At 38.0% G+C, this 24,420-nt stretch overlaps 1 protein-coding gene across 1 annotated transcript in view; it reads right to left on the reverse strand.

Moving 5' to 3' along the window:
- LOC115307331 (catenin delta-2-like) overlaps nt 1-24,420 on the reverse strand; it is a 362,256-nt gene that overhangs the window by 111,502 nt on the left and 226,334 nt on the right. Inside the window, exon 3 of the mRNA XM_029958906.1 lies at nt 7,215-7,327. Coding sequence (XP_029814766.1) covers nt 7,215-7,327 — 113 coding nt within the window. The remainder of the gene's footprint in view (nt 1-7,214; nt 7,328-24,420) is intronic.

The raw sequence follows: 24,420 nt of genomic DNA on the forward strand, positions 1-24,420 counted from the left end.
AGACTTCCCTCCCAGCTCCAGTACTCTGCCCTATAGTACACCAAAAGAGACAGAAGGCAAAAAGCATTATAGGAAAATAGGGACTTATGTCTGTGCAAAGGTATGTTTAGTTCCTCTGTTAACAGCCATGTCTTTTGATGCAAATTTATAACAACAACAAGAAAGATGATGATTATTTGAAATTCCCTTCAAAACCTCAGTATGTGCATTTTGAAAAGGAAATATTCAACCTGGAAGGTGCAGTTTGTCAAAATACAGAACCATTTAAATCTTAGTTTAACACTAACCAGCAGGTAACTTCAATGAGAGACACCACTTTGGTCTCTGCCCACAATTTCTCAGAAGTGACTCCTTGAAACACCTTGGATACCTTACTTCTGTTTCAGTGTTTGACGTCAATTGCCTTTGGCCATTAAATATTGTCACCATGCTACAGGATTTGTTCTCAGCCATAAACCAGCTACTTCTAAGATATCATAAAACCACTATCTAGTACCTTTGACCCACAAGCAGTAAGCACTGAAAATGAACTTTCCTGGACAAGTTTTATCAAACTTGCCTGCGAATACTCTGAATTCAAGAACTTTCTTATAATAAGGCATTTTCTTCCAGTATATCCTCAATTTTGTCTTCCTCCAAACCTACCCAAAAACATTATGACATCTAATAAGTAAGGATGGGAACAAAAAGAATGTTGTCAAATTATTAAAGCAGAGCCTAGGAAGGTATCATAAAAAAGAGAGCTAGAAGGGCTGTAGAGAAATAAACCTGTCACTTGTGCCCCATTCTTGACAGATATTCTACATGTCCTTAAGTTTCAAATGATAGTTTTTATTGTTTCCTTAGGCAATCTATTACTAAGGCTTATCCATTCTTAGTGGTAAACTGAATTGCTCTGATTTTCCAACAGTTTGTGAACAGTAATCTGAGAGTCTCGCTTTGTAAGACATAACCGAATTTTACACGGACAACAATGTATTTCCTAATACCTGTATTTCCACATTTATTTCAAATTAGTGCAATGCTCTGTTGTCAGGCTTGCAAAAACACGTTTAAATTGTGAATGCAAAAACTGGAAAGTTTTCAGCTATCTTTGTAATATGCCAAATGTGCACTATGGTAGATAATACACCTTCAAGTCCAGTCTTCATTGGCTCACATATGAGTAAATGTTGGCATGTAAAGTTTCTGCTTTTCCTGTTTCATTCTGCTTTTTTGTGGTTTTGCCTTTTTTACTTTTTCCTGTCTTGTTCCTGTGTTTCCTGCATTAGTAAACAGAAGACATAATGAAAGACTTGAGCTAGCTAACAGAGAATCTAAGTGACAAACGGCACTTAAAAGCCATTATAAGCCCCATATAAAGGTTTCAGACTATAAGACCCTTGCTTAGGGCACTAGAGAAAAAAAATATTCATATCCTTACTGTCATAGCTTCTCTGCAGTTACTTTGATGAGTTAAACTTAAAATTGATACCTTAATTTCATTAACATGCCAGTGTTTGGCAAAGCTGAATAATGGAGGTAGTATCTCAGGAAGGTATTTGCCAAACCAAAGAAGAGGGAGAGCATCTGTGTTTTAAAGGGGTGTTTTAAAGTCTTGTTGCAGTTTGTGCCTTCGGAGACATATCTATCTGGGAATGATATGACCCATACTACTACTGTAAAAGATATAGATGTACTGTAAAAAACAAAATTACACCAAACCTGATTGCTTGGACATATGCTGGAAACTTGCCTTTCAGCAACAGAAGCTTATTTGCTCCAAAACTATGAAACTGGTCAGTTCTCTGTGGAGGATCAATAGGACTAATCTGCTTTCTTGATTTGCCTCACTGTGGAGAACCATCACATAGACCCCACAAATATTCTAGTAATGGAAATACAAAAAATTATAACATTTCACTTCATTTTCTTGCTTTTTGTACGGTATTTTTTAAAGCATTTTCCTGAATACTGGACATACAACACAGTGAGTATAGACAGATTCAGACTTAAACTTCAGATCACATTGTTCTGAATGATCAGATCACAAGTCTGATATTTAATCCGATAAACTGTCATTCTGCAGAATATAATTAAGTAGTCACATTACTAATATGAATTGTACCAAGCGTTCCAACCAAAATTTATTTCCTATCATGAATATTTTCTTCAAATTTTCCTCTTTTGGTAACAGTCTCAAACTAATTCACTGACCAATTCTAATAGGATACAGAGGTCTCTACACCTCACAACCCAAAGATCAAGAGATACAAAATACAAGGTGACGCTGCAGTACTGAAAATACTAACCTCAGTATTTCCCTGACTTCTAAAACATTTTCACTGACCCGAACACTCTTACATGTGATAGTATACACAACACCAGGAACATCAACTATTGATGTCAAACTAGTGGAGAAAATCAGGCTTGGTAAAGCGTAACAGTTATCACAACAAGCAGAATCTGCCCATTCTACTTCTGGACAACTTACTGTACCCCACAAAACCCTGATTTCCAGGATTTCAGAATCATAGAATATGCTGAGTTGGAAGGGGCCCATCACAACCATCAAGTTCCAACCCTTGGTCCTGTGCAGGACACCCCAAGAATCACAGCATGTGCCTGAGAATGTTGTGCAAATGTTCCTTGAACTCTGTCAGGCTTGGTGCTGGGACCACTTCCCTGGGGAGTTTGTTCCAGTGCCCAACCACCCTCTGGGTGAAGAACCTTTTCCCGATACCCAACATAAACCTCCCCTGACACAGGTTCATCTGTTTCCTTGAGTTCTGTCACTGTCACAAGAGTGAAGAGATTGGTACCTGCCCCTCTGCTTCCCTTCATGAGAAGTGCCTAAATGCTGTGTTTGAGCTTGTAAATCAGTAGACTGATTTTCAGAAGTGCTGATTTCCAGCTATTACCAACATGGACACACATTAGCACAGTGACTAACATCCATCAGCTAGCAACCCTAGTAACTCAACCTAGCAAGCCAGCAACAATTTTTGTTGTAGGTAATTTGATCATTGTAGAAGATGAAAGAATTCTTAAATAACTTAGCTAAGCTATAGGCTGAAAACTGACATGGAAAAAAATTAAAAAGTCTCCAAACAACTCCTTCTCATCCCCCACCAAAACAAACCAACTTTATTAGAGTGGTCAAGCATTCAAACCACATTTTTTCATTCTTAATTATGGTCTGACAAAGGCTGCTTCATATTCTTTTCTTCAGAGATTATCCAAATAAACTCCTTAATGATTTTGAATGTAAGAAAAATACCATCTTTTTAACTTTTTTCTAAGAAAACCTCTCTGGCTTTCTTTTGTTGTCTTTATTTTATTTTTGGTGGTGGTGGTTTTTAAAGGTATTTTTTGGAATTTATGCCTTCTAGATATACCAAAGAACTCAAATAATGCAAACACTTCAATGAAAACATTCTGTTATAACAAAGTCTTGCACATTTTCCCACCATTTTGTTCTAATTGAACGTTTTCTTCCAGTTAATTTAATTTTCATGCTGGTTTAATAGCATTATAACCAAAAATAGGTTTAATAGTCAAGAATGGCAGGGGGTTTTTACCTCTACTACCTCGAAAACATATTTTTACTAGGATATTCTGTTTTACCACAAGCCCAATCACACATGATAAGCTTTATAAAAGATCTGGAAATATATAGTAGCATGCTCAACATTGACAAAACGCTCTTCAGGAGTGGAAAAATCTCTGCATCTTTCTGAAGGGTTCCACCTGACCTGGTCACTTATAGCAACACAAAATCATGGTAAGATAATAGGGGGAAAACCACTATTAAATGTTGTTTTACCACAGCTAATTACTGAGACACGTAGAATTTGCGAGGAATGTTTTCAGAAACTTACTTTTTCAAAAACCTGCATGCTTTTACTGCTGTTTTTCATTTTATTTCAGATGAACTTTTTTATTAATTCAGTTGACAAAAGTTCATCCAAGTGTGCCTTGTTAAGCTTTATACAATTCACAGTGATCAGCAACAATCTGTGACAAAACTTAAAGCTTACTGAGCTTCTGAACAACTAAGCAAACACACATTGCAGAATGAGATGAATTTTGAGCTACAGCATTTACTGTCATAAGTTTAATAAAATCTTCTCTGCCTATTGGTGAAATGCCTATCTTCTTAAAAAAATATCACTTTTAAAAATCCTTTTAAACATAGCCACGCTACTGGCTTATACATAAAAAAGTAAGTACAAAAAAACTACACTTGGCATTTTCATACATGATAAAAGCCCACTTCTCCAGTCTATGTAGGTCTAGGCTGTGGCAGCCTCACCTCCCTAGGCTACCAGATTCATCAATCATTAATATTAAATATCTACAAAGACTACTGTATATACTTGTACAGTAAGTAGCCTAACTAAGATCTAACACTGACAGCTGTACAGGAAAACTGCAATTGCAATTTTATTTACTTGACCAACTGTCTACCTATATCACAGTGCATTCCATCTATTTCTTCAATTTTCTTGAAATGAAAGATCTTATGGGTTTATCATTTAGACTTGCTGTACTTTTTTTCAGTGAATTTGCAAAAATTGTATCCTCCTAAGGAAAACATCACCTTCCTGGTCATAAAGTGTGAATAACATGCATTTCTAAGAGAGAGAACTACATTGCAGAAAGCGTATTCAAAGCAGGTATGCTTTCCATTTTATTCAGTTTATTATATTATGTTTTTGCTATTCTGCAAAATACAGAAACTTTAGCATGTTTCTTCAGGCACTCATGCACAAATGCCAGTCTATAAACAAACACATACTGCTCACATAAAACAGTCATAAAGAATATCAAACAGAAACTTATTTTAAAACTTTAAGGATTTATTAACAAGTAAGTACAGTTCTTTAATACAGTTCTTAAAATTATCAGAGACTGAAGATCTCTAAAGATATGCTGGGATCTAATTACCCCCCCATACTAAAGCAAGGATCTAATTACCCCCCCCATACTAAAGCAACTGAAAGACTGATAAATCTGGCCCTGAAGGAATATACACCTCAGCCAAGGGAATGGAGCAGTATAGAGTGTGACTTGGCTCCTTATGGAATGTGGCTGAATAACGATCTGCTCAGAGTTTGTCAACAGAGAAACACTGTGGAAGGGAAGAGCTGTCCTACTTCATGGTCTAAGCATTTTATTCAGCTTTATCAGAAGCCATTGATTCTGCCTTTGGTTCACAGTCAAGAATCTGTTCCTGAAAAGAATGCACTCAAGTCCTTTTTGATACAATTCCTAGTGAATATAGTCCCCAATCTTATAAAAAAAATATTACATGTCAAAGATATGTCAAAGAATAAAACATCAAAGAAACATTCTCCAATCTGGATGAGCACTGGAAAGTCAGTACAACAGTCAGACATATATTTGACTTCACTTAATGTTTGTATTAGTTCTAAGCTCCTCTCATAATGATTTACAATTTTTAGGACAGAAAATTGCTTATTTAATATGTATGGGATAAACAGCAACCCAAATCAAACAATATTAGATTATTACTGATTTCCCTTTTACATCACTTGCCAAGTCTAAGGACTGCTATCTAATTGTAAGCTTTCAATCTTCTCTTCTGAACCACGGTATTTCAAGTAGTTTTTAAAATGTTTTAAGTTGAAATGGCCTGCTCATAAGTAAAACATTTCTGGGGCAAATTACAGATGTAAAATTTGCACAAAATAGCCTCTGTTATTCCAGGTACTAGCTTATTCTACACACAGATTAGTAGTCAAATTATTAAACTTCTTGAATAATTGGAGTGTCAGATCTCACTCAGAGTCAGCTAAGTGACCTTGATATCACTGATAACTCGAAAGTATAGCTTTATCAATAGGAAAAAAGTTCAACAACAAAACATTTCCTTCCCAACGAGAAATCTCCCAACATCTGTATCACTGTCTGGAATAATTCTAAAATAACAGCATTATTTAAACATAGTTCAGTATTACTCAAACACTGTTCAGACATAGCTTTCTTGAAATGCAGTCATACCACATATAAAATTTAAAGTCCTCGGGAAATGTACCTGACATGCAAATATAGTACTGTACTACATTGCCAAATATTAGCTATTCTGTGCTTAAATAATTCTAAGTAATACAGTTTCTCTAATGTTAAAAAGTCTAGATGGTGAGAAAGATTATATAAAAGAAGATTTTACCTTAAGGACTTCTCACCTGATTTATTAAGGATACTTAAAGTCAACTTCATGTACAGCTTCTGCTGAATTAGTAATTTTTCTGACTTCTGCCATTTTAATTTACATTCAGTATTTCTCTTACAACTTTGGCATTCTACTGAATAATTATTTTCTACTTATCATGGAAAACAATCATTTATTTAGTTTGAATTGCTTAAACTGAAAGACAGTTTCTTTCAGTAGTGATCAATACTTTTTGTATTTTTTCTATTATTATCATACAAAACTTGATACCGGGCTTGGCATGTTATACTTAACATTATGTATTCAAAAGATATCAGATTTCATATTTCCATTGATAAAAAAAAGCACAGGCCTATACAACATGATTTTTTCCTTGATCCTTGAAACTCAAGTACCACCATCTTTTCATTTATTAGGTTCACTGAGAAAACACAGTATCAAGAAGCTCAAAAATGCAAAGTCCCACTAAACTGACCAAGAGATCAGTTTCCTTTTGTTATAATTCTTAAATAAACTTGCCATCCTCCAAACAATGTACCAGAATGATTTCTTATATTGAAGAAAACCAGTGTGTAAAAGAAAGAGTAACACATATCATTATATTTTGATGTGAGTTCAGCAGCTTTAAGTAATTCACTCTAAACCTTTTAATACTATGAATGATGAAATTATGATTAAACAGGTTTACAAAACTTATCAATACATCTATGCAAATATGAAGCTAAAAAGCTTTGGCTGAAAATTACAGCTGTATTGGTGGTAGAAAAGGAGTTTTGCTGATAATTCATTCAGACTTCAGCAAATCAATGAATTCCAAATGTGACAACTATTTTGTTACTGGACACACAAGATACAAAATTGCATGAAGTTTTCTTTTTATAAAGCAGGTCGAAATGCAAATTTTCAAACTCTACTAAAATCTCATGCTCTCTGATGTACATTTTTTTTTTTTACAAAAAGATTATCCAGCTTGTTCTTGGTGGTAATCCATAACAGAGACAAAATTTACTAAAGAAATTAACAATTCGTACATTACCTAATGCTGCTCATGCTTCCAGTTTCTGATCCAAGTTTACATCTCTCCAGCTGGCTAGCTACAATCTGACGTTCAGCCTCAAGTTCTCGAGTCAGTCTCTCAAACTGCAGTTCCTGAAAAAATAAATTAAACCATTTGCTTTGACTTCTCTTGAGATTAAGAAGGAATTTCAAGACATAAAAATATAATTTGTGCAAGAACCATTAACATAATACCATATGAGGAAGCTTTCTTTTTTTCCCTTACGCGTTCATGGTTCAAATTTTTGTGGTGACACCTACCCATTCCTTCATACATTAAATAATTTAGGCCTACATACTACACATAGACCTCTTAGTAGCATCTTACTAAGCCACTTTAAATATGATCAAAAATGAGTGCAATTTGCACCACTGAGAAACATGCAAAGTTCCATGGATGATCGAGTGGTGACAACAGCTTCTGTATTAAAACAGACAACATCACAGTACACAGTAGTGAAATAACTAAATTGAAGGTGTGCTGTTATGGACTGAGCACAGCTTAATTTCTGCATTTAATGATGTGCAGAAGGGAAACTCAAGCAATTTTGGACAAAAGCTGTACTAAAAATCCCGCTACTAACTGAATGTGTTTCTTTTTATTCTGTCAAGGAAATCAAACCAGTCCTACCAGATAAGATTTATCCACAGAGCTTATAAAGGTACTTATGAAGAAAGTTTGTTTTCATACACAGAGATTTTATTAAAAAAAAAAAAAGAGAGAGAAGTAAACCCAAAATCCATACAAGTAAAATTTGTAAACAACTTCTTAAAGAGTTACGTTTCCCACAAATTGTAGCACTAGTTTTATCAAATAAAAAACTGAAATACTTTTAGGGAATTATGTTTGTTGCAAGTTTGCCAAATGTTGCCACACTTTCATTTCAGTCATAGTTATAGTTCGCCATTTTCATAGGTAAACAGAAAAAACTCTCCTGCACCTTTTCTTTGGGTTTGTTGGAGGCTGAAGGAGAAATATTTTGAGAATCCACTTCTTAAATCATTCCTGTATCCACACAAATGCATCCATTATCTCTTTCTCCCTCTTTTTTTTTTTTTTTTTTTTTTTCAAAAATGACCTCTCTGTAATGCAGAGGTATGAGAGAGAGTCCCTTGTATAACTACCCAGCAAGATCTTGACTGACAGAACAGCACTGGGAATTACAAGTCATGACTTATGTCCACCAAGGCCCACTGAAGAACTTGGTATTTGAGAGAAAGGAAGAAGTAGTAGAAGTAGAGTAGTATTCAGAAGTCTTCATTCTATCTGCTACCTAAAACCTCTGACCAAGAAGCCAAGGGTAAATGAAGGCATTAAACTTTTCAAATCTCTGAAGTGAGGCAAAACATAACTGAAACAGAAGAAGGGACTGGCTGGTCATTCTACCTAATTCAGCTCTATCAGTCCTCTTTTCTTCTCTTGCTGTTGACATGGAACAACTTCTATCTTGTACTATGAGTAAGAGGGAAGTTCATGTAGGTTATGTACATCACAAAATAGCCAGTACATACTTCATCATCACGGCTGGGCTTCGCGAACGAAGATCTGGGAAGGGCTCTACCCATGTTTGCTACAAGTGCGCTGGTGGCTAAAAAGGCCAATACAAGACAGGCACGTCCGGTTGCAAAAGGCACAGCAGAAAGACTCCTTAGGTGGTATATTCTGCAAGACATGATTCTTTCTGCGTTGTCTTTTCTCCTCAAGAGTGATCCTGTGTGCTTTCTCAAAGGAAGCAGCAGCGTTATAGATGGTGTGTCTCCAGGCCTCCCGATTTGAGGCCAGAGTAGACCAGTTATGTTGATCAATATGGCCAAGGCTGAGATGTTGTTTCAGGGAGTACTTGTATCTTTTCTTCGGGGCTCCTCTCTTGTGGCAGCTGGTGGCAAGTTCACCATAAAGCAAGATCTTAGGGAGGCAGTGGTCCTTCATCCTGGAGACGTGTCCTGCCCAGCGTAGCTGTGTTCTCAGTAACATGGCCTCAATACTTGTGACTGCTGCTTGCTCTAGAACAGATGTACTGGTCACATAATCTGACCAGTGGATGTTTAGCATTGTATGGAGACAGCGTTGATGGAACCGTTCTAAGAGACACAGGTGGTGGCGGTAGATGACCCATGATTCGGAACTGTATAAGAGAGTAGACAGCACTATGGCTCTGTAAACACTGATCTTGGTACTTTTCTTCAAGTGTTTATTATGCTATACTCTATTATGGAGTTTTCTGAAGGCACTATATGCCTTTGCTAACCTGTTGTCTATCTCTCCGTCAATCTTACCATCTGAGGAGATGAGGCTACCTAGGTAATTAAACTGCTGGACTGATTTGAGCTCTGATTGGCCAATGGTGATATGGGGATGAGGGAAGACTTCCTGAGATGCAGGCTGATGGAGAACTTCTGTCTTCTTTAAGCTGACTTCCAGCCCAAAGAGCTCAGTAGCATCTGCAAAGCAGGATATTAAACGTTGCAGAGCTGCTTCTGTGTGGGTGACAAGGGTGGCGTCATCAGCATAAAGCAGCTCCTGGACAAGATGGTTTAAGGTCTTGGTGTGAGCCTTCAGTCGCTTTAGGCTGAAAAGGCTTCCATCAGTACGGTATCAAATGTAGATACCGTCCTGATCATTGAGGTCTACCGTGGTGCTTTGGAGCATCATGCTAAGAAAGATTGTGAATAAAGTTGGTGCAAGGATGCAGCCTTGTTTCACACCATTGGTTATTAGAAAGGGCTCAAAAAGTGCATCCCCATATCTGACTTGGCCGTGCTGATCCTCATGGAGTGAGATGATCATTTTAAGGAACTTGGGGGGACAGCCTAAGCGTTCCAAAATCTGCCATAGACCTTTTCTGCTCACAGTATCGAAAGCCTTGGTGAGGTCAACAAAGGTTACATAGAGACCTTTGTTCTGTTCCCTACACTTCTCTTGCAGTTGCCTGAGAACAAATACCATGTCTGTGGTACTCCTGTTGGCTCTGAAACCAACAGGAAGGAATTCTACCTGAAAGCCAATGTGGGTTCCAGTACATACTTAAATGGCCACTATTTGACAAAGTCTGCTTCATCACGAATTTATTACTCAAACAAAACTATACAGAGTACAAAAATACCATTAAAAGTCTGATGTAAAGACCAAAGCATCACTGCTCACTGAATTTCAACAGTGAATCAGTAATCAATAGTTAATAATATTCTCTACACATTTCTGTAGTATGTAGAAATTTCTTCTTCACTGTTGTTTGCAGATAGGACTATTAAAAAATCACCTAGCAATAATCACCTATTTCATATAGGCTTACTTCACAGAGAGCATTTCTCTCATCTAGAAGAATCAATTGTCTGAAAAGCTGAAGAGACCGTTGATCAGCTTTCCAAGACTTATTATTCAAATCCTGGTCTTGTTTGCATAAAATAATACCCTTAATGCAAAATGAATTGTAACAGAAATATTACTAAATTGTTAAAGAATGAAAAATCAAAGTGGTACAGTACTTGCTATGCCAGCATGGTTCTATCAAAGCATGCAAGCCCTGAGAAATTTTGATAGTATAAAATACCAAAGAAAATCAAACTGAGCATTCTGTTTACTTTCAAAATAAAAGTAAAAGCTTCAACAGCTATTCTGCTCCACTGTATTTTAAAGTTACTTGATTCTATCATGACAATGCACATTTTGGTGCTTAGCATGGTTTTTGATCCAGCCAGTTCCCTTCCCACCATCCCAGGTGAGGCAGGTCAGACATTCTTTGCCGTGACCCAGCATGGGCATTTCTTTTACCCACCTAGTAAGAAGATGTAGCTGTCCCTATAATGTTGCTAAGAAAATATAAGAACCAAGGACTGTCTATGTTGTTGCTTGCCTTTTTCTAGACAAAAAAGTGTAGCTTGTTGTATTCTTTTACTCTAGTAGGGGTGCAAACAACATCTCTCCAGTTCCCTTTTGTCCATGCTATCCCAAGCCAACTAAATACAGAAATGGCCCCAAGCCTACTTTACTGAAATACTTCAAAAGTAAATATTATTTTGGTTTTTTTCCCCTTCAACTATCTTGACTGTATATCGTCTCAGATTTATCTATAGTTTGTATTCCTTCAGTTAATTGCTCTGGTCGACAATTTTCCAGATGCTTCTGCATTTCCTCAACTAACACCCTTTTGTCACGATTACTCTGTCTACAGAAATTTTTTTTTGTTCACGAGTTTAGTCTCCAAAACATACTTTTCTACTCTTAACTCTATCATTTATTTATCTTTCTTACTTATTCCTTTCTGTTCCCTTCTGCCTTCTCTCTTTCTTTCATTCTGTAGCATATTTCATGACTCATCCTCCACTAATCTCTTTCAGTCCTACTATACTAACTGCTACTCTAGCAAATGCCCCAAAGCAATTGGTTTAAGGAGTCTCTCTCTATCATTCTGGTCCCTTATCGAGGAAACTCTGCTTTTCTTAAGATGTAGAAATTAATGTTTTCTAGTTTCACTCCCACATTATTTGTCCTGCCCTGCAGAGATGATTGGAAAAGGGTAGTTGTGTCTATGTTACTCCTCAAGAAGAAAGAATGGATGTGCTGGATCACTTAGGAAAGAAATAATCTTGGGTTTCTAATGCATAAAAATGACTAGAACACATGAACAGAAATTTCATTACTAGTTTGATTTCATTGTTACTGTTTCTTCCTTAATCATCTTCTATCAGGTGCCATTAGAATTTAGGAATGCAAGGAAGGAGACAAAAGGTGGGAAGGTGGGATATTTGAAGAGACAAACAATTGTTGCTTCAGAAATTAACCTCTACATTAAATTTAAAAAGGAACTGTGTTAGGTATTCCCTCATATGATGACAAAAGTGCAGGTTCACAGAGTTGCCTTTGGAATGAAAGAAGAAAAGAAGAATTAAACTAAGAGTTGTGAATCTGCTATCCCTCTGTATCAAGAATCTATGGCAGAAAAGAATTAATAAGCTTCCTTCTCTTTGTTTAGGAAGCAGTGAGAGTGACTAATATTTGAATAAATCCATATGTTTAGATTTCAAGAAGCTGTCACAGTGCAAGAAGACAGAAACCAGAAATAGTATTTGCTTACATTTTATAAAAATAATCACTGAACCCGACTCCATCATTTGTCTTATTTGTCATATTTGTTGTGTTTACGTTAATTTTCACCAGTTCATGCCATGTTGTATTATCTTCATAACCGTCTATTATTTATCTGAATCAAACTAATCGGAACATCAAAATTAAAAACAAATTCCTACTCACTGATTATGCAAATCTGTTGTCAAGACAATTGCAGAATGAAGAACAGCAGAAACTACATTGCAACATCAAAATTAATTTACACAATGACACGTCAAGTGCAGCCTCATGGACTGTGCTACAAAGGGCAATAATGCCAAAGCAAGTGCCCACACAAAGGCACTGCAAACTGCAGTGACCAGCCTGGCAGCCCTTAGCACTTGGCACTATGACGGGTGTGGGAGCAGGAAACCAACAGAGAGATCAGAGATACTGATGAGAGTAATCCAGAGAAACCACTCAAGAGAGCAGCCTGTAAAGGGAGGAACTTCATGACAACTTTATCAAATTGTTTTAACAAAGAGTATTTATCTGCTTGGGTCTGAAAAAATTTAGGTATTTCTCCACTACCGTGGTGAGGTTTTTTTGAAAAAATATTCATTATTCCATAGATGGCAATTGGATGTACTTGCTTTTTCAGCATGAGTTTTGTGTTTTATCTATCCTCTGCAGCCATCAAAGCTTCAAGCAATATAAAACTTGAGTCAGGTCATAACATTTCACAGTGGTCCAGACACTGAACAAGCACAGTGGAAATCTGCAAAGCCTTCAGACAAATTAGGAACTCCTGAGCTCAGGGCATACCAAATCAGAGGGTATTTCATTATTTTTTATGCTTTATATGTGCTTGGTCATCTGCATTGACCTATTTGAATTTTTTGGAAGGCTAAAACAGGTCAAAAGAAATTTGGCTGATATTTGGAGCTTTTCTCACTTTACCCTGTCCTTTATAATCTTAGAGTAATCCTTCAATCCTTTCACACAGATATGTGTGTTGATGCTGAGCAAAAGACACAGCAAAATCAGTAGAGACAGTAAAAAACAGCCAATTTAAAAGAAAATAAAATCTAAATTGAAGTTGAAGAGCTTTGCAAAGTTACTGGATTCCCAAAAATCTTTAGGTTATAATATAAAAAGAGGAAAAGCATCTAGCTTTTGATTGCAAATATGCTACACAAAAACAAATTGGAGCAATGGTGATCATTTAAATCTTCAAATACAGACAAATAACAGCACTGAGGTAGGGTTGGGAATCCCTGGTGTGATAAATAAAGTAAGCCTGATTAAAGTTACACAAACACATAAATCATCTCCCGGATTGAAGTCTTTCCAAGGAGTATCTTAAAACCCACAGAACCTCAAAAAGTACACAGGTTGTAGAAATGTACAGTACTGGCTCTATCCTGTTGTAACCTGTTAAACAAGAAAAAAGTACCTCAATTAATGTCACAAGTAGTATGTTTTTATTGCTTTGGCATCATGCCTAATTCCATATACTGCACATCTATAAACTCCAAGAGAATGCTACTACTTAGAGTGGTATTGATAACAAACTATTCTTAATCTATTGTACCAAACACATGTGAGTAGCTAAAACTGGAGCATGTACTTCCTGAGGAAAACAGGAAAATCTAGGAAAGTTTAACTTGGCAGAAAACTAGGGATAGATAGCATCAGACACAAACCAGACCTGACAGCCCATCTTGTAACTAGAAGGAAAACAGAATGTCGATACTTTCAAACAGTACAAAAACATCACTAGCAGTGCCCCTATCCATCTGACAATAAATGTTGTTCAGAAGCTTCAAAACTGGGCTTTATAATTTACCACTCACTACCTTCCACTTTTTCCATTGTTGGACTGTGTTTTCACTTGCTCTGTTCTTTTTCACTGGATTGTTTATTTCTTCCATTTCACTGAGTAACACAGAGATCACGGAAAAAGTTCCCAAAAAAGGTAATCAGATAAGCAGAGAGGCGGCAAATCAGAAACTCAGTTGTGGGTGTGTATGTTGTTGCAGAATCTTAACGGAGCAATGACTGTACAAGTTTCCAGGTAACATCAACCTGAAGGAAGCAATTCATACACAGGAGGGCAGGAATACCATTCAGAAGAACTTTGACAAGTTGGAAGAATAGGCCAATAATAGTGTCATGAAGTTCATGAAAGGAAAACGAACAGTCTAGCACAGAGGATGGAATCCCATGTAACAGAACAGCATCTCCACAGGATCTCGGGTATGGTGGACACCAAGTTATTACTCAGTAGTGCATTCCTGTGCTGACAATGGCCAACTGCTTATTTCACTGCTACTAGCAGAACAAGGAAGCGACTGAAGTAATTATTCACTTTTATTTGGTAGTCCTGAAGCTGCACCTCGAGCACAGTTTTGGACCACCAGGGCAAGACACAACAAGATTTTGGAGCAAGACCACCAGAAGGCCACAAAGACAATTAGAAGATGCAAGTACACATTGTACAAGAAGAAGCTGAAGGAATTTGATGGTCTAGGGAGAATCTATTTCATAGAATCATTAAGGTTGGAAAAGGCCTCCAAGATTTAAAGTCCAACCTTTTACTGAACACCACAATGTCAACTAGATCATAGCACTAAGTGACATGTCCAGTTGTTTCTTGAACACTTCCAGAAAAGGTGACTCTATTTTAATGCTTAACCACACAGTTCAGTGAGAAAATTCTTCCTGATGCCCAATCTGAACCTCCTGTGGTGCAGTTTGAGACTATGTGCTCTTGTCCTCTCACTAGTTGTTGAAGAGGCTGACCCCCACCTGGCTACAACTTCCTTTCAGGTAGTTGTAGAAAGCAATGAGTTCTCCCTGAGCCTCTTTTTCTCCAGGCTAAAGAACCGCAGCTCCCTTAGCCACTGCTCATATTACTTATTCTCTAGACCCTTCACCAGCTCCACTGCCCTCCTCCAGACTCACTCCAGCACCTCAATGCCTTTCGTGTTGTGATGGCCCCAGAACTGAACACAGGATTCAAGGTGAGGCCTCGCCATTGCTGAGTACAGGAGGACAATCTCCAGGTCCTGTTGGCCACACTGTTCCTGATACAGGCCAGGATGCCATTGGCCTTCTTGGCCACCTGGGCACACTGCTGGCCCATGCCCAGTTGCAGTCAACCAACACCCCCAGCTCCTTTTCCAATGGGCAGCTTTCCAGCCACTCTGCCCCAAGCCTGTAGTGACACATATACTGTGGTTGTTGCAGACTTTTACTTCTTAATTGGGGGCTATAGTGAACACGTTACCAGGCTCTTGTTAGTCGTATGGGGCAAACAGACAAATGTAACAGTGACAAGTGGCAATGAAGTAAATTCTAATTGGATATAAGAAAAAAACCCACACCCACAACCAAAAACAAACCCACAAACAGTTAATACAGTAATAAAAAAACCCACCAAACCCAAAACCAAACCACAGCAAGAATGGCAAAACACTGGAACAGATTGCCCAGGTAGAATCTCCATTCTTGGAGATTTTAAAAGTCACCTGCTTGGAGTAGAACTTCAGAGGTCTCTTTTAACCTAGTTTTTCCACGATCCTGGAACTGATGAGTTCTGGATATTTTTTCAAGTCCTTATACGAATGCTATTGATTAGAAATCTGTGGCTACCAAACTCTCTAATGATGATGCCTACATAAAGGCATATTTGACTTGATGTAAATGCTACTACTTTATCAGCCTGAACCTGTATTTCTCTAGCTTATTCCTTCACTGATCTGACTGTTTCAGCAATCCCCTGCTTCTCTACAAGAGGTTAGTATGGCATCTATTACACATATGGAATATTTATGGAGTAAAGAATGGCTGGCTGCAGTGTTAAAAATAAACATTCTTTCTTTTTCGTGTAAGATTACTTCAAGGAAGTCCCTCTCATGCCTTTAACAACTTTTGTAGAAATTAGACCCTATTTTATTTTCTATATTTAGGACCCTGATACAAATTACATTCCATTGCATGTTTTAGCTCTCCAGGCACACTGCCCTGTTCCTCTGTGAGTTACAGGCGAGCTTTGCTCTCTGAAGGCTCAGCGTCCAACTGCCTGGACTTCTGTTCCTGGGGAAATTGCATTATTTCTTCTCCATCATAATCACTGAAGTTATTAAAATTATCTCCATTTTTCTCTTACAAATTGCTTGGTCCTTTTTTTTATCTTTTTTTTTTTTCTTTTCTCTGTTTTGCATTCAGTTTTAATTTTTTAGCTAACTCCTTTCTCCTCCTTCTCACTAGTTTTTGCACCCCTTGCCAACAATCCTGATAGTTTATCATCCACCATGATTGCTGTGTTATTCCAATTCCTCCCATGCAAACTACTTCAGTCCACAAAGCAATAAACTGTAAGTAAAACCTTGGAGCATTAGGACAGGATTTAGAACTACTATGAGCTTTCCAGTGTCATACTTTTGCTTCTCTACACTCTGCAGCAGCAATTTAAGGAGGATGCAAGATAAACTGACTTTCTAACTTACTAGCTTTGACTTTCTTTAGGTCTTATTGTTATTATTTATAAAGCTCAATGTGGGAACAAAACAAGACTTCAGAGATGGTGGATCTTCTCCAAGGAGAGCAAAAGAAATAGAACTGAAGTAACAGACAGTAACACTCTTCAGTGTTACACTGGCCCAAGCTCATGATTCTCGTTTACTTCTCAGTTGTCCAAGCACAAAGATTTACTATGTCTAAGCAGAAAAGGGTAATTCCATTCACAGTAGCAGTTTTTGGAGCCTGACTTAGCATGTTCAGCATATCTAATATATCAGACATAACCATGGACTGATGTTTTTTACATTGATTTTCTAATACATATCCGTAGAGTAATTTTGCTCTGAAAAGAGCAACACAATCCTGATGCAGATGGAAAATGCTTAATTATACTACATTTGTATGGTTTAAAGACATGCAAAAAGCTAAGAAATTTAAACAACAGGGTCTCAAAATGAGAAATTTCTAAAAATGTTCTGCACATTGTAGCGCTAAGAAAGCCTTTTTTGGTTCTGACAACATCCTCAGCTTCTGGTCTCCCTTTCTTATTTGATTGGATCTGTGCTCTGTCAGGTAATATGCCAAGATGCCAGCAATAGCTACAGAGGTGTCAGTACACACACCACCATATGGGGATACCAGTAACACACACCACTTCTTGTGCAGTCTATCTACATGTTTAGAGATCCGAAGTCTTCTCCAGTATTTGATTCACAGAGTTCTCCAGTTCCCTATTTATACGCCGCTGAACTACTTGTCCCTTCCAGAGTTGTGAAGATACATGTCATCCTCGGCATTGCATACAGATGGTGAGCCAGTATTATAAGTCATTAGCTTTACACTTGTCCAGAATAGTCTAAAAGAAGAGAGATATCTGGTCCCTTCCCCTTCTCCTGTTTGCATTGGAGAAGTTATTCTGGTGAACTATTTTCCCTTTTGCTTTTCCTTGCCTTATAAGAGAGACTGATTTCTCAACCTATACATAGACTGTCAGTGCAGCATATCCAAGAACAGACTCCATAATTTGAAATTTTGCTTAAATTTCTGAATTAACTAGGATACTAGATCTGAATATTGCCATGAGTAGCTATTAAAAACCTAGTCATTAGCAAGTTAGTAAGGAATCCAGAAGTTATCAAACAAAGCAAGATGGGCTTTTTTTTTTTAAGGACAACCTAGCACATGCAAATTAATACCTATAGGATTTTGCTTCTTTTTTCTTACAACTAACAAACATAGAAGGGTGATTTTCTGCACACTTGAGACACACAGTTTGCTACACTAAATGAATGTGGATGGACTTTCAAATAAATTGAGGATTACAACAAAACTGTAAGGAAATTCAGCTTCAATATAGGGATATTCCTAAACAAAAATTCTAGTATTCTAGCAGACAGTACATTGATTAGTCAAATAATCCACTTATTTCCACTACTGTTAAGTACTAAAGAAGAAAATCCAGACTTACAAACAGCATAGGCTAAAAAAATTTGAACTCAAGTACTGCAAACCATTGAGATTTGCACATTTTCTCTCACAGATGATTCTGTGGCAGTAGCAGTTAACTTTAATAGCTTCTGAATATTTCCTCTTTTATTACATCTTTTATTACGAAGAAGAGAACTAGTAAAATAATTAGGCAATTCATTCCTTTTCTGGCTACCCTACAAAAATATTTCAGGAAATTCCCAGCAGATTCATATTGTTCCTTTTGAAAGAGAAAAGCAATTAGTAATGAAAATGTTAGTTTTAAGAAGTATCATTATGATCTTATTCTCCTAATTTCTGGTATGAATAGCTCATCTTTTGAACACAGTGAAAAGCTTTTCATAATGAAATTACAGTCTAAAAATTACCTGTTTGAAAACAAATAGGTAAGGAACATGTAGTTCAGGATAACATTTGTAGTATGGGCAAAGACAGCTGGGAAAGAGCTTAGAACCAAGTTAAATAAACAATCATAAAAATGAATTAAAATACCTTTTATGGGTTGACATATGGGTTGATGCAGTATGGGGTTACCAGAGATATATTTTGAAAGATAGGTACAAAATGTGATAGTTCTGGGAGTCTTCAATTAACCCAATAGCCTATACACCCAAAAAAAAAAAAAAGTGACAGAAAGACATAGCATGTAAGTTGAATTTTGGATACTAGATACACAGCTGCTTAGGATGCTCACAAGAAAAGATGAAGTTCTTGACTTGGTCAAGACAGTTTAACATCTTGCAGCTGAGAAGCCACTCAGAGAGAGATCATTCTGTCCTTAAATCCAACATCCCCACAGAAGGCAGAACATCTACCAGTTATGAGACACTTAGAAAGACAAAATATATAGGGGAAAAAAACAAAAAGTTTCTTTAAAGCTAAGAGTAAAGTCCTCATAGACAGTAGGGAAACCAACTGTTGGAAGCAGATGATGAAAGCACAGAGTCAAGGCAGTGTGCTAAGAAAAGGTTAAGAGTTAACAAAGAACAGTAATAAAAAATATTTTTTCTGAAAGTTGAAATTGTCTTCAAATGAAGAAAATAAAGGAACATAAATTCTGACAGGTTAAACATAATAAGACAAGACAGCATAATATGATTCTAATGGACAAATAGCCAAAAGTATCAAAGCAAACAAGAAATATTTCTCCAAATGCATCAGGAGCAAGAATCTATCTGAAGAGTTTGTAAAGCCACTGAGTGATCAGGATAGAAAGGGATTCATTGAAGAGAAACCAGATTAATCCTTCATGAAAATTTTTACTATTTCATGGGAAATTCCCATGCCAAGAACTCACTGAGGGAGTCTTAGCAGAGGATCTGCCTGAAATTGGAGTGAATAGGTCATGAAACAAACTGACAAAACAAACAGTAGCAAATTGAAGATCAGATGGTATTTGTTCAATAGTTCTGACAAACTAAGAAATGCACAGCTTAAAACTGATGTAGTACCTGAAAACTATAAGACATTGAATAAAATGCCAGTTCCAGGGAGATCTAAAAGACTACAAAGCAGCAAGTCAGACAGTCTTATCAGGCAAATTACTGGAGCCTAAAAGACGGAACAGAATTAGTGGACTCTGACATAATATGTGCTAGTTATCCAGAAGGTTTCTGGTTAGATAAGTACTTTCCTAAATAGGAGGTCAAATTTAGAAATAAATGGTAAATTCTCCCACTTCAAGGTGTCCACCAGTGAGGTTCTAATTCTGTGTTCCACTCGGTTTAATATGTACAAAAGTTACTTGAAACACGGAGCGAACAGGGTAATCAATTTTGGCAACAATAAAAAATTATGCAATTTTGCAGTGCAAATTTGGCAATATGACAATAAGACCAAAGTGCAGTAAGAGAGAACTTTAGAAGGATGCCTGAAAAAGCAGGACACAAAGTGGGAGATTAAATTCCCTGTACATAAACAGGTGATCCTCACAGAGCAAAACCAATACCAACTTCATATACCCTTAAACAGCCTGGAAACTCTTTCATGAGTTGGATATTTTCTCCCAGAAACTTAAGGTTGACAGGTCTGTAGCTTCCTTGTTCTGCCTTTCTGCCCTTCTGTAGATGGCTGAAATATTTGGGGTTTTGCAGATATATGGGATTTCCCCTTACTTCCTTCAAAGATGTTAAGGAGGAGTTTTGTTATGATGTCAGACAACTCAGCATCCTCAGTTGCATCCTAGCAGGTCACATAGGAGCTGTACCTGTCCAGTTGGTACAGATGGTCCCTCACTTGACCCTTCTGTACCATCAATGGTTTGCCATTTGCTTTGCTGTTGCTTCTTGACACAGAGTTTTGGGGCCTGACATTACTTGTGAAGATGGGCTGAGCACCTCAGCCTTTCCTGTGCCATTCTTGACGAACTTGCTGGCATCAAGATCAACATCTTTCTTGTACTTCCACTTACTGCTAACACGCTTGCAGAAACTTTTATGTTTTTCTTGTTATCTCTTGCTACTTTAAGTTCCAGCTGAGCTTTTGCCTTTCTAATTGCATCTCTGCACACTGAAGCAGTACTTCTATATTCCTCTTTGTGACTTTGTCCCCTTTTGCACTGCTCTAGTGTTCCTTTTCTCATTTGAGCTCTCTTAGTAGCTTGGTGCTTTTCCAACTGATTTCTTTTTATGTCTGCTCCTTTTCCTGCTTAGGGGGATAGACTGCCCTTGTGCTTCAAGAAGCAGCTGTACTGGGAAATCTACCAAAATTCCTCAGTTTCTTTGCCCTGTAAGACAGGTTCCCACTGGATCCTTCGTAGCGATTCCGTGAATTAGTTGAAATCTACTGTTCTGAAGTCCAGGTCTTTATATGATCACTTGTCCCCCTTAAGCCCTTGGCCTCAATGCTCCTACAGTCTCTGCAGTTGCTGTTGATATTCATGTCTTCAAACAGTGTTTATTAATAAGCATTCAGTCCAGAAGAACACTGTTGCTAGTTGGCCCATCCAAGACCACATGAGGAAGCTGTCCCCAGCACACCCTGGAAATGTCTCAAATTGCTTATTCCCCACTATGTTGCTTTCCTAGTAAGTATCAGTATCAGTATCTCCCCCTTTTGAGAACCAGAGCCTGAGGTCTCTTGGAGGTGTAGGCTTCATCCATCTCTTCCTCCTGATCCTGGTCTGATAGCAGACACCATGAGATCTCTCTCAGTGGCTCTGATTTTGACCCAGAAGCACTCTATGGACTTGAAAACAGGTAAAAGAAAATGGTTCTTTATGTGACAGGCATGGTTACTAAATTCCTCATAACTTTGCTGGGTCATGGAAATCTGGAAACAGGTGGCTTTTGAGTATTAGAAGACTACCATATATTCTGGCCGTGTTCTTACTCTTTAGTCATTATATACTTATGGTCACCAGTGCAGACAACTTGTCTGACGAACAATGGTCATTTTTACTAGCTAAACATACATTTATTACCACAAAAAAGATACTAGAAAACATAGTGCATCAGGTTTTTCTATGTAAAAACAGATATTCATCCATAAAATATCCAGATTGGGAAACCAGGTAATTCTTTCAATAAAACACAAAATAGTTTTGCTATTGAGTTCTCAAACAAACAAAAAGACTTTAGATTTGTACTACTCATTGTAAAAAAAAAACAATTAATGGAACAGAAGAATTATATATACTGGACTGGATTTGTGGTTATGGCTCTGTGAGATCAAACACACAAGCAATGCTTACTGCACTCCAGAATTACTGTGCCTCACTGAGACAACTGTGCTGCTTCCACTGTTACAGAATAGATTTCATTCAAGACTAGTCAGGTGCCACCAAAATGCTGCTCAGGAAACCGTCAATAGACTAAAATGGACCAATGTATCTCTACAGGGATGTTCCTTACAGGAGCAATATCAAAATTATTGCTATGATCTAATTACAAAATAAGAGAGCTATAGGAATCGTTACTTTGATTCAATCAGGGGAAAGAAAAAAGAGAGAAGACAGAGTAAAAATAATGAATGAGTCAATTTGTTGCATTACTTCAATCAGGATATTTCATTGACAGTACTAAGAAAGTCATCTGAAATTCAAGTTTTTACTACAGCAAAACATAGCAATCAAAATTGTACCTATCTCTGTGGGATGAACACAGGAACCTTCTAGCAGTGTTGATAACCCAAATGGTTTTGTCCAAGACCTGTCTCATACAATCCACATCACTAAAGCCCACTAATCCCAAATGCAGAACAAGCAGGTAGGAGTTGTAGCTCCCTTTTCAGAAAAAAAGGTGGTTCATGATGTCACAGTATAGAAAAGAAAAGGCAAAGTAAATAAAAACAAGCTACACAGGCTGAATTTTAAACCTAGTGTTTAAAGTGAATTTAATGGCAGAGAGAGGATTAAAATTAATTTCCAGTCATGGTTTCTGAGCTGTGGTTTAGAGGCATAGCTATACGTCCCCCTGCCCCCCATCTTAAATCTGACATCTCTTCCCGCAGTGGGAACTTGGACTGGGTAAAATGAGGGCTCTCTCCTCCCCACACCTGGCAGCAGCTGAATGCTACACACATTTGCTCTTCTGTGACTCCAGGCACCGTTTCCATGGCAGCACAAGGAAAACCATTCCAAACTGGTCAGGGAAGAATGCAATGAGAATCAGCCCTCCAGCAAAGCTCCCTCTCACCTCCCTGGACAAGACACTGACCATACAGCCTGGGAGCAACTGAGAGTACAGGCAGCACCATGCAGTGTGGAAACCTCCCTTTGTGTCTGACACGAGCAGTTGTGGTTCAAGCCCATGTGATACAGTGGATCAAGTGCCCAGTTGTGCTGGTAAGTGCAAGAAGATCTGAGATGGCTGGCAAATGCTTGGCTCTCCTCCCCTCCAAGAGTACATTGCCTGTGACTGTATAGCAGATTCTGGTTCTTCCCTGGTAAGGGGAAGTAGAGGTGTGTACTTACCATGAACTGAAGCAGCACAAGGGGACCTTGTTACTACTTCAAAAATCAGAAAGACCAAACCCGTGGTACCAAAGTTTTAACTGTATTTTTCAGCATATCAGAACTCTGTATGTGTTGGGATTATTTTGTCAAAGCCATATGATTTGCATAGCCAAATATGTCAAAGACAGAAATGTCACAAGATGTGACACTTCTGAATGATCTTCACTAGCCTGACATAATATGGAATTTCAATCTATGACTGCACAATGTAACCAAGATGCAAAATTGCTCTGTCTGCTTCCAATTCCCAACCTGCTCACAAACCAGGACGCAATGCATCAGCACTAGATATAGGCCCTAACCACACATGGCAGGCATCTTTACAGGATCACAGAAGGGTGGAGGTTGGCAGGGGCCTCTGGAGGTCACCTTGTCCAACTTATGCAGGGACACCCTGAGCCAGTTGTCCAGGGCCATAATATCCAGGCAGCTTTTGAATATCTGTGCCACTGTTTGGTCACTCTCACATTAACAGTGCATTTCCTGATGTTCATAAAGCACTTCCTGTGTTTCAGTTTGTGTCCATTGCCTGTGGTCGTGTCCCTGGGCACCACTGAAAAGAATCTGACTCCCTCTTTACACCCTCCATTCAGGTGTTTGCACATATTGATGAGTTCCACCCAGAGCCCTCTTTTCTCCAGGCTGAACAGTCTCAACCTTTCCTCATAGGACAGATACTCCTGTCCCTTCATCATCTTAGTGGCCCTTTGCTGTATACCCTCCAATAAGTCCATATCTGTCTTGATTTAAGAAGTCCAGAACTGGACCCAGTGCTCTAGACGTGAGTAGAGGTGCTGAGGAGAGGTGAATGATCACCTACTTCGACCTGCTGGCAACACTCCTCCTAAGGCAGCCAATGCCACTGCTTTCCTTCTTTGCCATGAGGGCACATTTCTGGCTCATGTTCAACCTGGTGTCCACTAGGACTTCATAGGGCCTTTTTGGCAAAGCTGCTTGCCAGCTGGGTGGCTCCCAGCATGTACTGGTGCATGGAGTTAAGGGGCATACTCCTGTCTGAAACTATCATTATCAAGGTTACTGAGGCAAACACGTCACCCCAGAAGCAGAATAATTTGACCAGACAGTTCTCATGCACACAGTACTAGGTAACTTTCTGTGCCATTAAAATTACTCTCCCCCCCCAGAACGCCTCTGCAGTAAAAGAGAGAT

The sequence above is a fragment of the Manacus vitellinus genome, unplaced genomic scaffold (genome assembly GCF_001715985.3).
Source record: "Manacus vitellinus isolate BGI_N305 unplaced genomic scaffold, ASM171598v3 scaffold_17_pilon, whole genome shotgun sequence".
In the NCBI taxonomy this organism is placed as follows: Eukaryota; Metazoa; Chordata; class Aves; order Passeriformes; family Pipridae; genus Manacus; species Manacus vitellinus.